Source organism: Cetorhinus maximus, chromosome 15 (assembly GCF_964194155.1).
Source record: "Cetorhinus maximus chromosome 15, sCetMax3.hap1.1, whole genome shotgun sequence".
In the NCBI taxonomy this organism is placed as follows: Eukaryota; Metazoa; Chordata; class Chondrichthyes; order Lamniformes; family Cetorhinidae; genus Cetorhinus; species Cetorhinus maximus.
In genome coordinates, this window is record NC_135893.1 from 104,116,441 (window position 1) to 104,132,905 (window position 16,465).

Genomic DNA, 16,465 nt, shown 5'->3' on the forward strand with positions numbered 1-16,465 from the left:
AAATGGAAATCTTACATTGTATTAATAACAGAAACAAGCCATTTCTCCCCAACAGGTACATGCTGGTGTTCATATTCCAAACAAACCTCCTCCCACTCTTCATCAGCACAAGTTTTCAAAATAAAAAAAAATCACAATTATTTTTCATGCCCCTCTGTTTTTTACCTCCAGGATTACTTGCAGCAGTGACCTGGAGATTAATCTTCAATTTCTGGAGACTGGTTAATCCTGCAGGGTGTTAACCCTACTTAATACTCGTTTCTGTGTCAAATTTAGTCCATTTGTTCCTTTATTTCCCTCTTCCTTCTAGATTTTTATCTTTTCACTTCTTGCTGTTCTCCATTTTGTCCAGCCATATTTGTGATTCCACTTCACATCCTACAGTGCTCAATAGTTAAGTGTATTTCTTTCTGTTTTACAGAGGCCTGTCTAAGAATAGCCCAGAATGGGGCCCTTTAGTTTTTATACATGGGAAATATATCTGAAATTGAGAATTCACTGTGTGAAGAGCCAAGACCTGTCACATTTTGGCCTAAAGCATTATCCTAGCAAGCTGTGACAGATGCCATCTGTTTTTACATTACCACTCTGATGTCTCATATTTGTGCTCGGTTAGATTGGGATCTGCTTCCCAAATTTATATTTTTACCAGGAGCCAGTAGGAGAGCACTGAAATTCTTTCCACATACGCTGGATTTGAGCTCCGGTTTCATTGATGAAAGTGCAGTATCCTAGGGTCATACCATTTTACTCTTCTCCTTCAATCATTACAAGAAATATTAGATGAAATGTGTCACAGCTGAGTAGTTAATATCACTCTAACTGCACCAGCAGAACTAATGGCTTTAGACACGGTACATTATACTAAACTACTGTAGCTATCAAGAGTTCCAGTGCATGAAACTCTGAGAGGCGTAAGCAATAGATATTGGATGTACCGTTTCCTTTAAATAATAGCTGATTTAATCTTGAATGACTCCACCTACTAAGGCTCCCAAAACAACACAATATAACTTTTAGAGTTTTCCAAACATTACTACATAATGGTGCTGCTTATCTGAAACTTCAGAGTTTAATAAACATCATTTACTCAATGTCTGTTTAAACTTATATGGCCTGCCCCTTGAAAGATACCAGCTAACTATTTATCCTGATGAAAAGTCACAGAACTGAAACATTAAGTCTGTTTCTGTCTCCACGGAAGCTGTCTGACCTGCTGAGTATTTCCAGCAGTTTCTGTTTTAATTTCAGATTTCCAGCATCCGCAGTATTTTGCTTTTGTATTTATTCATTGGGCAGTTCGCGACTTCACCCATTAACAAGAAATGGTTTATGTTGATAGCTCAAGATTGTTGGTCAATTTCCGACGATATTCATGATGTTAATCTAAGTATTCACAAAATTTGTTGTTGTGTATCAAGCTCGAAAGTACAGATATGCGATATATATTGGACATGAAGACCTCGATTTTCACAACGATGGAGACGAAAATAGTGGAGGAGGCTGAAATCTGGAAGTCCCACCAACAAATACAGCAACTACCATTTTCACGGGTGTAGGAATGGGGGCAGGGTTTGTGCGTACGCATTTCGCGGAGGCAGATGCCCATATAAAACAACAGCTGCCTCTAATCATGTCTGATTTTCGTCAGTCAGGAGCAGGAAATACGATGTGTGCAAATTGGACCTGGTAGGAGCAGGTCTAAATTTTGTGGAGTCCTTTGGAGAGGTGGGGTACCCTTTTGGATATGGTCACAGAACACCATTGAGGGAGGTAGGCTGCCCTTTGGGAGAGGTAGGATTCCCTTTGGGAATTCAAAAAGTGGACATGAATGTGCGTAAAAAGTGCATAAGCTCATTGGACCTGCCAACAGAGCTGTCAAACGCAACTGTCAAAAGTGTCAAAAGTAACTGTCAAAAGCAATTATCAAGCTGTCACGGCATTTAAAACTCCTGCCCTTTGAATCTTTGAAAAAAAATCATGTGGACTGTTAAAAAAAATCATTGCTTGCTAATTCACTCTGTCTGTTGACATTAGTCTGAGAGCTATCATTACTGGATTAGTGCTGCATGACTGATTTCACAATCTTCCATTATCAGAGTGGGGTGCCTGCCATTTCACAGTTTGATTGACAGTTACAAATGGTTATTGATTCTTTGAAGTGGGACTATAAATGATCATTTTTATAAGGGATCATGTAGTTAAAGGAATGTAAATGTAGTGAATAGGTTTTTATGAATAACAGTGTTTTGTCAAAAAAAGTCTGCAATAGACACTTAAGTACTTTATTTTATCTCATCGCAGCATGGTCTGAGGTTTGCTCATGGTGGATACTGGCTGAGTTGGCATGGCGGGTGTAAGGGCTGAGGGGGATATGTGGGGGCATGTGCTGGCACTAAGTTGGCATGGTGGCTACAATGGGCCATGGTGGTGGATGGGGGCCATGGATTGATGTCGAGGATATAAAGAGCCACAAGGTGGTTAGGGGGCATGAGTTGGCATTGGCCATAGGATGGGGGGCATAGGTTGGCATGGAAGGTATGGGGGCCATGGGAGATGGGAGGGGAGGTAGTTTGGTTAGGGGTACCATGCCTGGGGAATGCGGAGCGTATGGTGGGGGGACGGGATAGAGAGGGGTGAGGGTTGTTTTATGTTTTATTGTTTTATTTTTTAAACTGCGACGCAGTGCTGGTACACCGAGGCAGGACTCTGCCCAGCGTGTCTCCGCACCCAGCAGCCTCTGCACTCATTCTGGCTCCTAATTTCACCTCAACAAACGTTCCCCCCACCACGCCTCCCACGCCCACCTCACCCCACACTGACCGAAAACCGACTTTCAGGGGCACTTTCTCCCGGGTTGGGTTTGTGGAGCCGACAATTGTCCTGACTCTGTGCTCCTGATCTGGGAGTGAAAATTCAGACCATACTTAGTAACACTCCTTAGGGAGACTCATTCTGTATTAACTACATGGAAAATTGGATGAAGGAAATGTGATTGAAGGTACATGGGAAGAGGATGGGTGAATGTGAGTCGGATTATTTGGTAGAGGGGAAACATCGAGATGGACTTGTTGGGAGAAATAGTCTGTTTTCCTGTTATTACTTCTCTGGCATGGTTATTACTAGTATACAAACCAATTCACGACTAATTAAACTCAAAATTAAGACATGATAGCCACCGCCTCAAAAAGCCTGCCTCCAACACTAACTGCAGGGATAGCATAGATTTCTCCCTTTCAGAGATTGAGATCTTCCACTGATCTGCCTCATCATTAAATACCTCCTGATCACACTAACCCTCCTTCATCCCTTCATCACCCCTGTCACTCTACAGTTTCTGTACCATCTACTATTTGTCTTCTTCGAGCTCATATTTTCCATGAGGTCAAACTCTTGCCACATGATTGCATCGAACTAACTGTTCACCAATCAATTACATTCCCTGGCCCCAATATGAACCAATATTATTAGTGACTCCCTTTGTTTAGATGCTATCCTTCACCCTTTCAACAACACACATTGAGACCTTTCCCCAAAATGCCTATTCTTCGCTCATTCATCTCCTCCAGATGCCACCCAATCTTCCTTTCCTCTCCAAGGTCTATATATCCCAGTTCTGTGTTTACTTCTTCCAGACTTCCTTGGCAAACTGTTTTAGCCCCATTTCTACCTTGCTCACAGACTCTCCACTTGCCTGGATGAGTGCAGCTCCAACAACACTCAAGAAACTCAACACCGTCCAGGACAAAGCAGCCCGCTTGCTTGGCACCCCATCCACCACCTTCAACATTCACTCCCTCCACCACCGACTCACAGTAGCAGCAGTGTGTACTATCTACAAGATGCACTGCAGGAACTCACCAAGGCTCCTTAGGCAGCATCTTCCAAACCCGTGACCTCTACCATCTAGAAGGACGAGGGCAGCAGATACATGGGAACACCACCACCTGGAAGTTCCCCTCCATGTCACTCACCACCTTGATTTGGAAATATATCACCGTTCCTTCACTGTCGCTGGGTCAAAATCCTGGAACTTCCTGCCTAACAGCACTGTGGGTGTACCTACACCACATGGACTGCAGTGGTTCAAGAAGGCAGCTCGCCAACATCTTCTCAAGGGCAATTAGGGATGAGCAACAAATGCTGGCCTAGCCAGCAATGCCCACATCCCATGAAAGAATAAATTTTAAAAAGCCTAAGATCTCACTGGTCAAAGTCACCAGTGATAAAATCATCAATCACTGCACATTTTGCCTCCTCATCCTTCTCCGTGACATTCAACACATTGAACCATACAATCCTACTCTACTGTCTCTTCTTTATAGTTTTCTACCATGGAACTGTGCTTGTTTGTATGGTTTCACTCCTACCTGTTCCAATGCAGATAAGACATCTAAAGAAATAGTTTCATTCCATCCATGCAAGGGCACTTGTCATTTGCCACTGTCACATCCTTTTCATTTACCTTAAAGGCCATTTCCCACTACCATGTGCTCTGTTTTCATACATACATCGACAGTAGCCAGTTTTACCCTTCACCTCTACCCTGGACCACACAGCCACCACATGTCTGCCCCATGCCATGAAATGAGCCTGATTTTCATCCAACTGAATCAGGAAGAATGAAGCCACTGCTTTTTTGTCACTGACTTCCTTACCCTTGCTTGGGCAGGCCTAAGCTATGCACAGTCAGTTGATTTTATAATTCCATATCCTAAATGTCATTAAGGCTTTCACATCTGAAACATTGTCCATCTCTGTCCCTATTGTATCCCCACTGCTGCTGAAACCCTTATCCATGTCTCACCATCTCTAGGCTCAATTTCTCCAATGGCCTCATTGCCAGCCCATAACTACAAATCATTGAAAGCTCTGCTGCCTACGTCCTCAGTAACCCCTCATCCATCATTCCTAAGCTCCCTGCTCTGTAGTGAATACCTATCTTCCAACAACTCAAATGTCAAATCATTATCTTTACCTTCAAACTTCTCTGGTCTCCTGCGCAACCCTCATCCTTCAGCTTCACTATCACTGGTGAAGGCTTCAGTCATCTGAGTTCGGCTTGATGGAGCTCCTTCCTTAAATTCCCCCAAACTGCCAACTCCTTTTTCAAAACCTATTTATTTGAACAAGCTGCTGGTTACCTCCTTTAACTCTCCTTCAGAGGGTTGATTCTACTCCTCTCTTAAGCACCTTGGAACATTTTTCTATGTTAAGGACACTGTATGCACATGAGTTGCTGTTGTTATGTAAAAGATAACAGAGACAGATTTTAAGGCTGTAATCTAATCCCAGAGCTAAGGTTGTGACATCTTTTGTATCGATTACAATTTGTAATCATTTCAGGCTGTCTGTTATTTTCCACTTTTTAAAAAATACAACAAACATACGAATGCATACCAGACATCACGTTTTATAGTCTTATCGCAACAGTACTGAGGAGAAATTTCAAAAAATAATTATACATTACGACAGCTACCAGAAGAGGTCAAAAGTAACAAATCAATTTACTGTCCTTTACAAGACAGACAGTATCGTCTACCCCAGTCATGGTTTCTTCTTATAGTTTCTTGCTATTGGAGTTGATTAGAACAGTTCCAAGAATCTGTAACACTAAAAGTTAATACAGCAGTAATTATAATTCTTCTGCTTTGTATGAATCTGCTGAATGTTTGTGTGGAGAGTTAAGTGACCGTGTCCTAAATTGCCAGCAGCTTTTGTTGCAGGTCGAATCACAAAACCTTCTGGTACCAGATTCAATGGGCAAAAACATAATGCAGGCTGCCATTACATCTTACCTTGCAGCATGCTCCTGTATGCCGTGTCTGCAATAGCGTAGATATGTGGTGGCATCTCGTGTCGCTTCTTCCCTTTGTACATTTCTACAATCTTCTCACTGTAGATGGGCAGCATTTTGTATGGGTTTACGACTACACAGAAAAGACCTGAGTATGTCTGAAAAGAAGGAATAAAAAAATGTCCATTTGTACTGTCATTCAGAGGCTCTAAAATCAGGTGATTAATGGTCAATAAATATATTCAGGAGCTTTACAACTCAAAACAGAGTTTTATTTTTCTATTAGGTACTTCCTGTCATCTGATAAAAAGACAACCTTGTTAGTATAAGCCCCTGGTTTTGTTTTTTTAAAATTCAAATTCATTTTTGCAAGAGATATGCTTAATCTCAGATGCCAAAATTGCAGCAGCTGTTTTCACAGTCCGGAAAATAAGAGCGAAGATCAAAATTAGTTCAGCGTTGCCAATGCTTTATAATCGTACTGAAGCCTTGTGCTCCAGAACTAGCCACACCCCTGGCCAAGCTGTTCCAGTGCGGCTACAACACTGGCATCTACCCAGCTATGTGGAAAATTGCCCAGGTATGTCCTGTACACAAAAAGCAGGACAAATCCAACCCAACCAATTGCCGCCCCATCAGTCTACTCTCCATCATCAGTAAAGTGATGGAAGGGGTCATCAACAGTGCTATCAAGTACCACATGCTTAGCAATAACCTGCTCCCAGACACTCAGTTTGGGTTCTGCCAGGGTCACTCAGCTCCTGACCTCGTTACAGCCTTGATCCAAACATAGACAAAAGTGCTGAATTCAAGAGGCAAGGTAAGAGTGACTGCCCTTGACATCAAGGCAGCATTTAACCCCGAGTGTGGCATCAACGAGCGCTAACAAAACTGGAGTCAATGGGAATCAGCGGGAAAATTCTACACTGTTTGAAGTCATACTTCTCACAAAGGAAGATGGTTGTGATTGTTGGAGGTCAGTCATCTCAGTCCCAGTGCATTGCTGCAGGAGTTCCTCAGATTGGTATCCTAGGCCCAACCACCTTCAGCTGTTTCATCAATAACCTTCCCTCCATCATAACTGGGGATGTTCGCTGATGATTGCACAATGTTCAGCACCTTTCATAACTCCTCAGATACTGAAGCAGTCCATGCCCGTATACAGCAAGACTTGGACAACATTCAGGCTTGGGCTGATAAGTGGCGAGTCACATTCACACCACACAAGTAGCAGGCAATGACCATCTCCAACAAGAGAGAATACAACCATCTCCACTTGACATTCAATGGCGTTACCATCACTGAATCCACTATCGACATCCTGGGGGGTACCATTGACCAGAACTGAACAGGACCAGCCACATAAATACTGTGGCTACATGAGTCATGCAACCAGTAACTCACCTCTTGACTCCCCAAAGCCTGTCCATCATCTACAATGCACAAGTCAGGAGTGTGATGGAATACTCCCCACTTGCCTGGATGAGGGCAGCTCCCACAATACTCAAGAAGCTCAACACCATCCAGGACAAAGCAGCCCTGCTTGATTGGAACCCCATCCACAAATATTCACTCCCTCCACCACCGACGCACAGTAGCAGCAGTGTGTACCATCCATAAGATGCACTGCAGGAATTCACCAAGGCTCCTTCGACAGCACCTTCCAAACCCATGACCTTTATCACCTAGATGCACAAGGACAGCAGATACATGGGAACACCACCACCTGGAAGTTCCCCTTCAAGCCGCTCACCATCCTGACTTGGAATTATATTACCGTTCCTTCACTTTTGCTAGATTAAAATCCTGGAACTCCCTCCCTAACAGCACTGTGGGTGTATCTACACCACACAGACTGCAGCGGTTCAAGAAGGCAGCTCACCACCACCTTCTCAAGTGCAGCTAGGGATGGGCAATAAATGTTGGCCCAGCCAGCGACATCCAAATCCCATGAAAGAATAAAAAAGACTTTATACACTTCAAAATCAAGTGATAGGAGTGTATATAGAATGCAAAATATTCTATTTCTAAACCTCAAAAAGCCTCAATATTTTCCTAGTCATCTATTTACTTTATAATTCATGTTGAAACCACAAATATCTTTTAATATTATTTCTGGTTGGAAAAGTGATGACTTTTTGTTTTAGGGAGGATCTTTTTATTTTCCAATGGGCGGAATTGTCCCAGATTTGTAACAAATGTGGTAGTGAGTGGGAAAAACTCACGTTCTATCCACCAGCCGCAATGGTGGCTTCTCACGTTGTATCATCCCAACCGGCCGCATTAATTATGCATTCCCGGGAAACACGCTGTTTCCATGGCAGCTGGGCTCTCATTCGCCCGCCATGCCATCACCTCGCCGCTTCATCACGCCAGGCGCCATATTTAAAGTCCAGCTGCGTGCACCTCTCAGACCTTCCAGCCCTACACAGCTGTAAAAAAAAACATGGCCCCTAAAGGCAAAAAGACTGCAGCCCCCAGGCTCAATGACGCTTCCCTCCAGTGCCTTTTGGACGCAGCGGAGGTTCACCCTGATGTCCTCTACCCCCGCTCAGGCAACAGGATGGGCAGCAACATCACCAATCCGGCTTGGGAGGCAGTGGCAGTGGTGGTCACCTCAATGCCCTGCAAAAGAGGACAGCCACCCGGTGCCACAACAGGGCGAATGATCTCATCCAGTTCTGCCAGGGTAAGTCACCCATCTCATCACTCTCAGCTCACACTCTCACAAACCCATCACACACCCACAGGGATCTCACACCTCAAGGGACAACACTGCTAACCCTCACACACACCCTCACATCTCCATCAGGCTCCTATCCTCTCAAGCTTGTGGCCACATCCTGTCCATGGCTCCGCTCACCACACAAACATTCCACTCAGCACCATGTATCCTGCTCACACTCTCTCCATCTGTTTCCATGCAGGAGAAGCTGGCTCACATCAGCAGGGAGAGGTCCCAGACCAGGGGTTGGAATGGCCCACATTAGGCCCCTCACTCACTTTGAGGAGTGTGCCATCGCGCTGACTGGTGAGGGTGTGGACCGTGCCTGCAGTGACGGTGAGGTCAGTGGTGAACATCCTTGTGAGAATCCTGCATCACATCATCCCTCTCTCACTGTAACTGTGAGTGTCTCTCTCTCCTGCTTTTGACTCTGCTGCCAGGCACTAATTATCTCTAATTTGGTTCACAGGGAGCTCTGCCAAGTGACTGACACCCTCAGCCAGCCAGTCCCTCAGCTCCATCCAGGTCCTCACCTCCAGCCAAGAGGACACCTCCTCCATTGAAGAGCTGGAAATAAGCAGCCTGGAAGACCCATCCCAGCGCTTACCCACACCCTCCACCAGCGCAGAGACACACACCTCGGTGGGACCTAGATCTAGAGCAGGCTCGGGTTCACAATCTGGTGGTCAGTATGGGCATGTGCCTGCAGCAGGAGGCAGGTTCAGCCGAGCTCCCCGGCACTCGGAGGACTGCTGGAGAAGAGGCATCTGTGAGGTCCGAGTCAGATGACGAACCTCTGGATTTGACCTTTCAACTCATCGTGCAGTCAGCAGAAGGCCGGGAACATCACACAGAGCTGTTGGAAGCCCTCACCAAGTGGTTCATGAGTCAGAGGAATGTGTCCACCTGCTCTCTGATGTGCATATGGAGGTCTCCATGGGGATGATGGCGGATGCTATGGAGACCCTGGTCCAGCAGAACGTGGAGATGTGTGCAGACCTGCTCTCCATCGCGGGAGTCATGGGTGAGTTCCTACAGTGGCAACGCGATGGGGAAACGGGGCACCTCAACATTCCTCCAGGTGCTCCTTCTCCTCAAGGAGTCAGGCCAGGACACCTGAAGGGAGGAGGAGCAGCAGCTGGACACCCCTGGGTCATCCACTCACGGATCTCAGAGGCTGTCCGCTCCCTTCACGTCCCCTTTGTCTGTGAGCCCCTCAACCTCGTCCTCTGTCACCGCAGAGGCAGCAGTTGGGCCACAGGAGGATAGCCAAAGCAAGCCGGGGCCCTCAAGGCCTTGGATCTCCACAGGACCCACACCAAAGTCATCAGAGGCGGCAGAGCCAACCATTGCATAGGCTGTCTCCACACCTGCTGTGGATGTCAGGGCAGCACCTAGAAGTCTAAGGCATTCAAAAGTTAAGACAGTCTGATCACCATTGGTTGCACGGGTGAACACATTTTGTTACTTTACAATCTGGAAATATATTTCAGCACTTTCAGTGCAAAATGTGTAAATGATGTCTTTCAGCTTCATTGACAGACTTCGTGAGTCCTCCCACTGCATCCCCCACCCACCCCTCACCCCTCACCCCTCACCCCTCACCCCGCCACTAGCAGTTCAGCTGCATGCAGCCAGCCCACATGTGACTCTGGAGGGAGGAGTGTGTGTGTGGGGCAGGGCATTTCAGAGCCTTGTGCAAGCACTCTCTCCCACACACGCAGATCCTTCACGTATCACACTCACCTCACTGTCCCGAGCATTTTCAATGCTGCCTGCTGGGGTTCACCTTCAGTTGTCCATCTGAGCCTGACCTGCATCTCCGCCCACCCAATGATCACCCTCCCATGCAGCAGCTGATCTCACTCACCACGACTCTTGTTTCACTTTCAATTTAGTCAGTAAGATAGTAATAGTTTTTCTTTCATTCCCCCATCCTTTCCCCTCCCGCAGTCACCCATTTCCTTTCCCCCATCACTGTTGACCCCCCCACTGGTATCACCTTCTTCCCCTCCGTGACCTACCAGTCACAACCCTTTTCCTTTGGGGATGTCCAGGTGAATGTGCACATTGCCTTCCTTCCTGAAAATCCCACCCCCATCTACATTAAACTCCCCGATCTCCTCCTTCCCACCCCCAGGGTCCATGTCTGCCTCCGCGCCCCTACTAACCACTCTCGTCATCCCTTCTCTCGATACAGTCGAACCCTCACCCTACTGCCTCACTCTGCCCTCGGTCATTCTCACCATTCCCTCCTACCATGCCCACCCTCAGTTCACTCCTTAGTCATGGACTCATCAGACCCCTCCCTTGCACATTCACCTGGACATCCCCCCCTCTGGACTCATTTCCCCCTTGGAACCCCTTTCCCCTTGGAACTCCTTCCTTCTGGAATTCCTTCCCCCCGCACTCCCCCCCAGCTTAGTTCTACCCCCACCCCTGGACTCCGTCCCCCTGGTCTCCCCACCCACCCCCCACAATACCCCCCCTTAGTCCTACCCTTTCCGGACTCCTTCAGACACCCTTACTTCTTCCTCCAGCCTTACTTCCTCCCCTCTCTGCAATCCTTCCTCCACCCTTACTACCCCCCTCCTCACACCCCTTCCTCCCCCCGGACTCCTGTCTCCCCATGGATTCCTTCCCCCCTCCGAGCTCCTTCCCTTACACCTTCCACTCCCCTTACACCTACCTCCCCAGTTGCCGTCTTCCCCCCCTTTACCCTCTCCTCCCCTGTAAGTCCCTCCCCCCTCCCAACCTCCCCGACACCTTCGTTCCCCCCTCCCAACCTCATCCACCCGACACCTTCATACCCCCCATCCCAACCTCACCCCCCTCCCCGACACTGCTTCCTCTTTCAGTCGATCCTAGACCTTCCTCTCCCACCCCCCACCCCCGGTACATCTTCCTCTCTTAAACACAGCTGGACCTCCCTCTCCACCCCTTTGACCATCATCCATTGTGAGCAGACCCTCAACGATGACATCCCCAACTTCTGTGAGCTGCTTGGCAGCAGAGCCATGTCCATGAGAATCCACCCAGCATGCCATGGGCGTTCCTTCAGGGCTCCAGCACTTTCTGCCCCCTCGGATGCCCGTGATGTGATCAAGGCCCTGGTGCTAAGTACTGACTTCTGCACATCACGCTTGGCTAGGCGTGTTCTGCACCGGCGTGTTTTCCCACCAACGTGGGAAGTCAATTCCAGCGGGGGTGGGGGACAATTCTGACGGGCTAGCCTTATGGGGATGTATTACAATGAGGCTCCCGACGCTCGATGGAGGAAAACGTGACCCGCCATCGACGGGCTGAGCGGACAATCACAAACTGGTTTCATGACGTCGTGAAACCAATTTTGGGGCCTTCTCGCCATGTTGCCCACTCACACCGCCGAACAGGCCCAACGCCAGCGGGCAGGGAAAATTCTGCCCAATGTGTCAAAGAAAATCTAAAATGAAACGGAATCTTTATAAACCTGCAACAAATGTTGATGGTAATTATACATATGCCCAACAAATTACTAACGAGTTTTATTACCTGACACTTGTTACTGTTTAACCATATCTGAGCTGTGCCATAATAACCCTTTTAAAAACCAAACAGGTAAAGATAATTAGGATTCAACTTGGGCAGGATTTTCTTGTCAGGTGGACGCGGTGGTGGGGTGATGTCCCGGGAACGGCCATAAGACTGACCCCCGCCCGCGATCGGGCTCTGACCGCGATTTCACTCTGGCTGGCCGGCGTGAAACACGCGCTGAGAGCCTCAGCGGTGCCAGGGTGGGTGCGGGAGGAGCGGGAGTGGGGAAGTCTGCGCATGCGAGGGGGGGGGTGGGGAAGCGGCACTGACAGATCCCTGAGGGCACAGAGCTGCCTCAGCGAGCTGAAGGATTTTAAAATGAAAAGCAAGCATTTTACAAACGGTATAAACACGTCCCCGCATGTGACTCGGTCACAGGAAAAGGGACACGCGACGTTAAAAAACTTCTTTTGTTTCTTTCAGTCGCTGTCGGCCTATTCGCCCGCCCGCCAACCGAACGGCTGAGCGGGCAGCGAAAAATATAAATTAATGACTTGTTTAAGGGCCTCAATCGGCCTCTTAATTGTCGGCGGGTATGCTGCCGCTCTCTCGCGCGCCCGCCGACCGATAGATCGCGAGAGTGCCTGATAATGTCAGGACGCTCGCCCAACGTCAACGCGCAATATTTCACTCCCGTTCGGGGTCAGGCACTCGTCCGCTCGCCCACGGGTCAAAAAAATCCTGCCCTTTGATATTCTCTGGCGATCCTCACTCTACTTCATTTGTAAAAAATGTTTTGCATAGTCAGTGAGTGAGGATGATATAATCTGGTTGATATAACCCAGGTTATGAGAAGTTACCAACATCAATTTTTATTCCAATCTGCTTGCTCCCCCACCCACCCCCTCCCCCTCACAACAACCACCTTTTGTGAGATTTATTGGCAGGTGTCACAATCACGGAGACATCACTTTACTACCTTGTTCTTGCCAGTCTCTGAGTCACCACCATTTTGGTTGGAATCATGAAATGCATGGCCCAGGGGCCCAACATAAATAGGAGGGAGCCTCATCAACCCTTACGAATTGGAGTCCTAGGAGATCAAAGGGGATTATAGGCCTTGGCATCGTAAGGTAAGGAGGCCGAAATAAAGTGGCCAGAGTTCCTCCCACTGGTTTACTATCCAGCAATTCCAGGAGTCAGGGTTGGACTTACTTGTGTTGGACCCCATATGAACATCAGTTCTATAAATGGCTGTGTGAAATACAGTATATATCCTTCAGAGACTTCAGAATTATTGGGTAAATGAGTCCCATTTGGACCAATGCTGAACTGAATATCAGTCCCATTGTGGCCATAGTTTCCCTATTGTGCATCAGTAACTTTGAGTTGGAAGTATTTCCAAGATTCACAGCTTCGTTTGTTATTATTAATACAGTTTGTGTTTGAAACAGGAACTTCCTGCTACTATTGTATGGTCACTTCTCAAGACTAAAGTACAACAAACAATTGAAACCCAATCTTTATTAAGTTTTAAAAAGTTTGTTGGCATCTGTAACCACAGAAAATTGGCCCGGATTTTCACCCAAGGCAGCTGGCAGAAGTCAGGAAAATTGCCAGCTCGCCCTGCCCACCTTGAGAGAAAGGATGGGGTTTTCATTGTTTGGGGAGGGCGGGGTGGGGGGGGGGGGGGGGGGGGGCGGGCATGTGAGGGCTGGAGTTGGGCTAGCTGACCCGGGGAGCCACAGGGACTGTTGGATGCTGAGGTGGGCTGTTTAAAAGGCCAGCCTCAGTGCTGTAGAACTTTGTCCCAGTTAAAATAAAAACGGAAAGGCCCTCTAGCCCTCGCCCCCACCCCCCCACCCCCCCACACATTCCCCATGCCCCATGCCCCATCCATGCCCCCACCCACACCCTATGGCCCCTCATGACCCCCAGGCCAAGATATGGCACTTTCATTCCCATTGATCCACCATAGACTGTATAGTTGCAATTAACCCCCTAGTGACAATAGGAGATGTAAAAAAAACTTCAAAAAATCATTCATTGAAACTTTCCACTTTCTTTTAAAAAACATCCTTCTTACTACAGTCCAATAAATGTGTCAATCATCCAAACCTTTTAAAGTTTCAATACCTGAAACTGCAAGCACTTGGAACCTCTTAGCCTTTTGTAAATAAACTTTGTGAAATTCACAGCATAGGTCAGAGGACCAGAGCTGTCAATCAAGCAATGTTTTCTCTGGGACTATTTAGAAGCACACTACAGTGTGCTTGCACATGAACAGGGAAGAGAGCTCATCCTGAGTGAGACACAGCCAGAGTGAGCGTGGGTTTTGGCAATTTGGTGCACAGTGGGAATTCAGTGCATAAGGGAAGAGGTGCTCTTTGCATTTTTTCATTGCTATCTAAATTCTTGAATCTTCAGAGAGTGATCTTGCCCTACTGCAGCAGTAGAGGCTACAAGAGAAAGGAATGACTGGTATTTAGTGAGTAAGGTCGGATAAGTATTTATTACTTTAATTGCTTATAGTTTAAAGTCTTTTTGTGGTTTATAGTTTGTATATTCTGTAGTAATGAGGATCAGGAAAGAAGGGCCCTAGAGTAATTGATTTAAAAGGTTTAATTTAAAGGGGTAAGTCATGGCAGGAGAGCTCAAAGTCATGGTGTGCTCCTCGTGCTCCATGTGAGAAGCCGGGAACATTTCCAGTGCCCGGGACCAGCATGTGTGCAGGAAGTGTGTCCAGCTGCAGCTCCTGGAAGCTCGGGTTTCAGAGCTGGAATGGCGGCTGAGGACACTGTGGAGCATCCGCGAGTCTAAGGGTATCGTAGATAGCACATTTAGAGAGGTGGTCACACCGCAGCTGAAGGGATTTGAGGAAGGAAGGGAATGGGTGACCACCAGGCAGTCCAAGAGAAACAGGCAGGTAGTTCAGGAGTCCCCTGAGGTTCCGCTCACAAATCGGTATTCCATTTTGGAGGCTGATGAGGGCGCTGGTTCCTCCAGGGAGTGCGGACAGAGCCAAGCTCCTGGCACCACAAGCAGCCTGTCTGTATAGGAGGGGAGGAAGAGAGGAAGAGCAATAGTAATAGGGGATTCTACAGTCAGGGGAACAGATAGGCACTACTGTGGCCGTCAACGTGACTCCAGGATGGTGTGTTGCCACCCTGGTGCCAGGGTCTGGGATGTCACTGAACAGCTACAGGGCATCCTGAAGGGGGAGGGTGATAAGGCAGAGGTCATGGTACATGTTGGTACCAGTGACATAGGTAGAAAGAGTGATGAGGTCTTGCATCAAGAATTCAGGGAGTTAGGCAGTAGACTAAAAAGCAAGACCTCTCGGGTTGTAATCTCTGGATTACTCCCAGTGCCACGTGCTAGCGAGCTCAGAAATAGGAGAATAGCGCAGATGAATACGTGGCTTAAGAGTTGGTGCAGGAGGGAGGGTTTCAGATTCCTGGATCACTGGGACCATTTCTGGGGAAGGTGGGACCTGAACAAGTGGGACGGTCTATATCTGAACCAGAGCGGGACTAACATCCTTGCAGGCGGGTTTGCTAGTGCTGTTGGGAGGAGTTTAAACTAATTCAGCAGGGGGAGGGGGACACAGAATGTTAGCAGAATAGGGACACAGCATAATACAGTAAAACAATAAAGCCAGAGGGAGTACAGCTGCATTAAGTTTCAAGGGAGTAAGGCAAGGCTGGATGGCCTCTACTTTAATGCCAGGAGTATTACAGGTAAAACGGATGAGTTAAGGGTGAGGATTGACATGTGGAGTTGTGATATAGTAGCTATCACTGAGACATGGTTGAGGGAGGGGCAGGATTGGCAGCTCAACGTTCTGGGATATAGAATCTTCAGGCGAGACAGGGGAGGGGGTAAAAGAGGAGGAGGCATTGCAGTATTAGTTAAGGAGTCAGTTACTGCAGTAAGGAGAGATGATATCTTGGAGAGGGCATTAAATGAAGCTTTGTGGGTGGATCTTAGGAATAAAAAAGGGGCAGCCACATTGTTAGGTGTTTATTATAGACCCCCAGATAGTCAGCGGGAAACTGAGGAGCAAATATGTGCACAATTTGTGGAAGTGCAAAAACAATAACAATAGGGTAATTATATTAGATGATTTCAACTTTCCCAACATTAATTGGGATAGGCATAGTGTTAAGGGCTTGGATGGAGTGGATTTCTTGAAATGTGTACAGGTGAACTTTTTAGGTCAATGTGTAGAGGGCCCAACAAGGGACGGTGCAGTACTGGACCTAATTCTGGGGAATGAAGCCGGACAGGTGGCTGAGGTGGTGGGGGGGAGCATTTTAGTGATAGCGACCACAACATGGTACAGTTTAAGCTTGTTATGGACAAAGAAATAGACAAGTTGTAAAAAAATGTTTTGGATTGGGGGAGAGTGGATTTTAGAAAAATAAGGC

The 16,465-nt window shown here is 47.4% G+C and overlaps 1 protein-coding gene across 2 annotated transcripts in view; it reads right to left on the reverse strand.

The window, feature by feature from the left end:
• The window catches only part of myh11b (myosin, heavy chain 11b, smooth muscle), a 165,951-nt gene that overhangs the window by 123,809 nt on the left and 25,677 nt on the right, over nucleotides 1-16,465 (reverse strand). For both annotated transcript variants that reach the window (XM_078559146.1, XM_078559145.1), the window contains exon 3: nucleotides 5,799-5,955. In XM_078559146.1, coding sequence (XP_078415272.1) covers nucleotides 5,799-5,955 — 157 coding nt within the window. The remainder of the gene's footprint in view (nucleotides 1-5,798; nucleotides 5,956-16,465) is intronic.